Source organism: Vigna unguiculata, chromosome 1 (assembly GCF_037176805.1).
Source record: "Vigna unguiculata cultivar grain cowpea cultivar isolate G323 ecotype 2 chromosome 1, ASM3717680v1, whole genome shotgun sequence".
NCBI classification, from domain to species: domain Eukaryota; kingdom Viridiplantae; phylum Streptophyta; class Magnoliopsida; order Fabales; family Fabaceae; genus Vigna; species Vigna unguiculata.
In genome coordinates, this window is record NC_140792.1 from 25,406,679 (window position 1) to 25,413,874 (window position 7,196).

The following is a 7,196-nucleotide window of genomic DNA, read 5'->3' on the forward strand; positions in this document are numbered from 1 at the left end:
ACATTTTGCAAATAATTTTTGTTCGAACTGTTACATTCTACTATAACTAATTACCCAAAAAGAATTAGTTACTAATTAAAATTTGTAGAAAAAATGCAAGGAACACCTTTTTTACAAATTTTTGTAAGAAATTTACAGGAAAAACTCTATGAAATATGAAAATTTTTAGTAGTAGAGTCAAATGTGTTGTTAAATTGAGCCATAAAGGTTGAGCTATGTTGTGATTATTAAGTCGTGATGGTTGTGTTGTATGATAGATATTTGTTTCATGATGTGAATTATTGATTTTGAGTTTGTGATGAATTGTTATATGTTGTATTTGCTTATTTTTCACTAGCTACCCTCTATTTTTCATGGTCTTGTAACGTAATATTTACATGCAATTATCGTATGTTATATATGAGTAAAGGATCATGAAGTAGATGATGACAAGCGGCAAACAGACTACAACTCTTTAAGATGATAGATTGGATTGTTTCGTGTTTCTAGTTCCTCCAAGGGATATGATGCTTATATTCCTTTTTGAAACATTTTAAAACATTTCTTGGAGAATTATAACTACACTGTACGTATTTGGTTGACATTGGCATGCTCAGGTCAAAGGTCAAAATGGATCAGCTAGGCTAAAGGTAGAGATGGTTCGGCCTAGACCCAACATCAAGACGGGTTGGGCCGAGCGACATGATGGGTCAGCTCAGTCCAAAAGTCGAGATCGACCAGTTTGGGTTAAAGGTCGAAAGGGGTCAAACCGAACTAAAAGTCGAGTTGGCTTGAGTCGAGAGTCGAGACAAGTTGGTTTGAATTGACAACACAAGTTCTACGAAATTCAATTTAAAATTCTTCTATAAAAAATAGATCTTGAATTTAAAACTTCATCCAAATATTTTAATATAAATTTAAAACATGATCCAAATATTTGAATCTAAATTTTAAAAAATTCAAATTAGTTCTGCAGCAAAATATATATGAATCCAAAATTTGATCTAATTATTTAGATCTGGATTGGATATTTAAAAATCCAATCCATACACACTCCTACTTTCAATTATATGTCACAAACATTTAATTTAATTTGAATAATTTATTCAAATTATCTTTACAGCATTAAAACTTCCAATTAATTAAATCTCATGTATATGAGAATTAATTTGTTCATTTCTATTATATTATCTTATAAGAATATTTGTACATAATAAAAAAATTAAATTGATGTTAATTTAAACATTAAAAAAGTAAATTAAAGTTTCTAATAAAATATATAATTAAATGAATAAATTTATAGAAAATTTAGCAAATGATTGATAATATAAGATATTTTTGTTATATTTTGACAGAAGAAAAAGGAAAGGCAAATACGTCAAAAGAGATACATATGACATGAGGAAGGCATTTGAATTTGACCAACCAACCATCAGTCAAAGTAAGGTTTGTTCCATGAATTGCCCATACTATATATCTTTGACCGTTGACAATTTGACATTGTAATAATAATAATAATAAAAACTTGTCTACTCAAATATAATATAAAGTTTGGAATCACAAATAAACTCACATTCAAGTGATGTCCCAAACTGTATGATAATATTCAAATTTATAGAATATAAATATATGGTTAAATTGAAGATTTTTTTTATTAATTTAATATAGAGATTTGGATGAGTATTAAAATTTTGCTTGTACATTTATTTATATTTTAAATTATTAAAATATCTTTAATTATTTAATATTTTATCATAAAATCTAGACCATTATATTTTTATATTAAAGACAATAATATATACTTTTTATATAAATTTTTTAATAATATCATATTTTATTTATTTTGATTTACTTTTATGTCAAAATTATTCAATAAATATTGGATAAATACTTACGGGCGTACTAACACAGATATAAGTATATCTATTATCTAACTAATATGAAACAAGAGAAATTTTTTAAATCTATATTATGTTAAAGACAATAATAAATATAAATCTTTATTTGAAAAACCACGATTAAGATAAATGCAATAAATCTCGCGTGGATACGGATTTTTTTGACATCCCTAGTGCCACGGCCACCCCTCCCCCAATTTTTTTATTTATTTATTCATTATTTTACATTTAAATTTTTTTTTAAATCTTTTAAATTTTTAAATTTTTTATATTTTTTAAAATTAAATAATATTATATTCAAAATTAATAAAAATTAAATTAAGTATTTTTTATTTATTTTATAAAGTATAATAATAAATAATAAAATATAAAATTAAATATATAAGAAAACAAAATTATTAAGATATTTTTTATTTTCTCTCTTATTATCTTTTGAGTTTTTCATATGTTGTATTCTTCTTTTATGTTTATTTATTTTCTTTTGTTACTAAAAAAAAGTTAGGTATAAATTCAGTATTTCTATCCTCATCTTTTTATATTTTCTCTTCCATTGTTAAATAAATAAATAAGGTAACTTTTTCTTATCTCACTTGATAATGAACTATTTGTTTAACATTTAACATTATTTTTTATCTCATGACTTTTTTGTATATTAATTTTTTATTAATATAGAAGAAGAAACAATGTACTATGTGATTTTTCATAGTCAATTTTTAATTGTAACTTGATTATCATAGTTTTTTTTAGTAATTATGTCTCTCAACTTTTGATTAGATTATGATAAATTATTTTTTAGTCTTAAACTTATTTTTTAAAAAGGTATATTAATAAAAAACAAAAGAATAAATTTATTTTTTAAAATTGATAGAGAAACTACCGGTGAAGATGAAAACATGACAATATGGTTATTTATCACATAACAATGAAATGAAAACTTGTGAATATTTTTTGAATCAAATGTATGTTAATAAAACAGAAGATGAATATTTTGCAGATAATATGATTATTTACATAGAAAAAAGTTAACTAAAAAATCTAATTATAATTAAATTACCATGAGTTCAAAAATATGAAAAAATGATAGACATTCCTTTAGATTGTGTAATTTCTTTGATAAATATATATGTACTAGATCATGTATTCATTTTTATTGAATTAGTCACAATAATATTAAATATATAAATTTTGAGTATATTATTTTGGCTCCCCAAAAATTTTGGTGAAGATCCGCCATTGCCCGTGGATACCTGTAGATATGAAAAAAATAGGCGGAATACCCGCATAACGAATACCCGACGAATATAGATACGTATACGGGGCGAATATTTATCCAGCAGATAGGATACGGGGGAACTACTACTCGTACCCTACCCACCCCATTGACATCCCTAATTGTCGCATCTATATGCATTAGTTCCTCATTTCGTTGATGATTTTTCAATTAATTGATATTTTCTCAATAAGTCTCTAAGTCTCCGTTTTCATGTTTATGTTATACATTAATACTTGTTTTATATTTACAGGTTATATTTTAATTTATTGATTTATGAAATAATCGATTCTCTAAATGAAATAATGGATGAAATAACTAAATAACATATTAGAAACATATGGAATTTATTGACATTATGTTTTCTCAATAAGATAATCGATTATGAAATATGATAATTGAATATTATTCTGAAATCAAAATATTTGTCCAAGTAAATCTGTTGCTAATAATTAATTATAATAGATTATTCCACAGTTATTTGAATAATTCTTATCTTCTATTTTTCTTTGGAACATGTTGTTTTATATGATTTTAGTTATATATATATATATATATATATATATATATATATATATATATATATATATATTAATAATAATAATAATAATAATAATAATAATCTATTAAGGGGAGAATGTTGCATGTTTGTTTGGATATGAGTTTATATATTTTATGTACTCCTAGTTTTTTAGTCCATACTTATTTTTTTTTTTTATCTTATGTTGGGGTGGGAAATATCATAGTAATGGAGAAGTCTATGATATTTTATGCTTGTACCTGTGTGGTTGAAGAATGAACTGGTTGAAGAATGAAGCAATGTGTCATCATCTCCAATCTATGTTTAGGTTCATGCATCAGAAATGGGTTATCATACAAGATGGAGAGAATGTCGGTCAAGTCTTAGAGAAGTTGTTTTGATAATGTTGATGTTTGAAATATGTTATAGTTTTCATTGTATGTGTTTGAGAGTCTTACACTCAAAGTAGTTAAAAGAGTTTTAGTTTTTGTACATAGCCTAATCTTAATATTAACCAACAAAAATTATTTTGAGAAGAAAAAGTACATGAAAAAGGTTTTAAGTTTGTTTTAATAGATTAATATTTTATGTAATCCTCTTTGTTAACCGATTTAATTATTCTTGATGTAACACCCCATTTAATTAATAAAGCTAATTAAAGGAAGCATCACACAAAATAATATAGAAATGCGCTCTAGGAGTTTAAATCTTACTCCTTACAATTATCCAAAGGAAGTTCGAACATAAAAGGCACACCACGATGCTAAACAAGTACAATGATAAAACAACAGCAGTTGATAATACACCAAAAGCTAAAACGGAACATGGGTCGTAGCCCTAGAGGAAAAGCCCAAATAAAAGAAATCCAGTCCAAGTAGACTATGCAGCAGAATCATCCCTTTCTTGTTAACCTCGAGTACCTCTCGCATCTGCTAACATCAATAATTTGATGATCATCGCAAAAGTAGAAGGACCACATACAAAGCAATCAAACAAGCAAAATGGTAAGCTAGAGCCAAAAATAGTTTTATCATACAATCATATACTCTTTCACAGTCAAGTAAATATACATCATCCAAGCATGTTATGACCTTCCAAACAATACACTAAGACTCGACGCGACTCATCCAGATACATATAACTTAGTTAGATTCAGCGGATTCTTGCACTTGTGGTAGATATCTCTGCTCACCCTCGAGCTGCTCACCCCCGAGCTAAGTGTTACAAGTGTTACAATGTCTTAATCCCCCACACACAAGGTTAGCCCTTAATGAGTTTTAGGCCTCCTGCTACTCTCACCACAAGAGTCAGTCCGCTCTAAGTGAGATTAACTGACTCCTTAGAGTGTCAGGATGCAACCTTACCTTGAATCCTTACCAAATTATACAGATGGGGCACCACCATGAATTCCCACTAACAGGGGTCATGAAATTACGTCTTGACCACTAAAGCACGACCCCGAAATCTCACCTAGAGATTTCAAGGAAATTATGTACTAACCCCATACCAATCATACTCAAATAGCCAAGTAATATTTATCATGCATATACATTTCATATCAACTTTCATAATCAACCCCTTTTATATTCCAGATCAAACCCATACCAACACATCATCCTCCATTCATGAATATGGAATTCTATCTCATATCAAAACCATGCCACTTTCATAACCAACCATTTCATGTTCATTACATGCCAAGAATTATCCAAGTTCCTCATTTACAACTCATACACTCTCCCACTCATGCACATTCATTCACCTCATGCCATTATATAATAATCCAACCAAACACATGCCAAACACCCAAGAATAGAGAAAATACAAAATCAGAACGCATTCTCGCTCAGCTTTTCGCCCAGGCTAGAGGGTCTCGCTCAAGCGAGAGGGACTCTCGCTCAAGCGAGCTCCCTTCGCCTAGGCGAGCTCCCTTCGCCTAGGCGAGAGCTCGACAATGAGAACAATGACCTTCTGCACAGTCTCGCTTAGGCAAGACCCCCTTCGCCTGAGCGAGACATCTTCTCGCTTAAAATAAGGGTTTGGTCGCCTGAGCGACAACTCGCATGGAAAGTCTTGGGCGAGCCTCTGCTAATCTTGCCTAGGCGGGGCAAGCTCGCTTGGGCAAGATTATCAGCACTCGCCACTGTTCGCGCCTGCATCACACATATACATATACCAAACAGAATATCCAAACAGTCCAGGCATCCACAACAGCATAAAATCTCAAGAATCATGAAACCAAAAATGGCACAAGCCACAATCACACCAGATAATGAGGTTCTAGCTTCCCTTACCTGGATTGAGCTAGCACAGGACCTCGACACCAACTACGGAGCACAACAACTCTAGGAACGAACTAAAGAGCTGAAATAAAAGGTGGAACAGAACTAAGAAATGAGGTTACCATGAAACCCTAACTGGAAATACGAAGGGTGATTAATGGGGACCAGTATGAGCTAGAAAAAGATACTTACATGGAGTAGAAAAGGAATTTGAGCTAGCTCGTAGAGGACTTAGGGCTAAACCCTAGCAGAGCGTTCTGTGAAAAAGAAATGAGGGTGTGAGGGAACTGTTTTCGCAAGAATGGCAGAAGTTAGGGGCCTTGTATGCCTCATGGACCAGCCTTTAGGCCCATTAGATTGGGGCAGCCCTTAAACTAAAGGGTCAGAATATAAGTGGGCCTTGCATTCTCCCCAACAAGAAAAAATTTTCGACCTCGAAAATAAACTCTTACCAGGCAAACAGACGTGGATGATTTCCTCATATCCTCCTCCAACTCCCAAGTAGAGTCGCTGGTCCTTCGATCCCAGATGACTTTGACAAGACTGACAGGTTTTCCCCTACGTTCTTCAACTCGACTCTCCTCTAAGGCGATAGGTGGTACTTCCACAGTGAGCTCCTCCCTGATCTGTATATCCTCAGCTTCCAACACATGAGCCGGATCAAACACATACTTCCTCAGCTGCGACACATGGAACACTGGATGAAGATTTGCCAACTGAGGAGGCAAGGCTATCTCATAAGCCACTGGCCCAATCTTCCTCGAGATCTGATAAGGGCCAAGGAACTTAGCAAAGAGCTTCCTCGAGTGGAGAGCCCTTCCCACACCAGTGGTTCGGGAGTCACCCTTAGGAACACATGATCTCCGGCCGCGAATTCTAAAGGCCTTCTCTTGCGGTCGACATAAGCCTTCTGCCTACTCTGAGAGGTCTGCATCCTATCCCTCACCATTCTCACCTTCTTAGTAGTTTATTCCAACAACTTTGGTCCATCAAGTACTACTTCCTCGTCCTGATACCAACACAAAGGGGTCCTACACTTCCTGCAATAAAGAGCCTCATATGGCGCCATGCCAATGCTTTCATAGAAACTATTGTTGTAGGTGAACTCAATCAACGGTAACACTTCATCCCAAGCGCCCAAGTGATCCAATATGCATGTTCATAACAAGTCCTCAAGTGACTGGATCGTCCTCTCAGACTGACCATCTGTCTAGGGATGATAGGCTGAACTCGTCGTGAGCTTGCTT

General features: G+C 32.2%; 1 protein-coding gene across 1 annotated transcript; it reads right to left on the reverse strand.

Moving 5' to 3' along the window:
• Positions 1-5,765: 5,765 nt before the first annotated feature.
• LOC146888809 (uncharacterized) lies at positions 5,766-6,898 on the reverse strand. The gene is made up of 4 exons (XM_085666349.1): positions 6,700-6,898; positions 6,402-6,589; positions 5,962-6,023; positions 5,766-5,820 (listed from the first exon to the last, which is right to left on the reverse strand). Exons 1-4 carry the CDS (start codon positions 6,896-6,898, stop codon positions 5,766-5,768), a joined length of 504 nt encoding a protein of 167 aa, XP_085522475.1.
• Between the last annotated feature and the right edge of the window lie 298 nt (positions 6,899-7,196).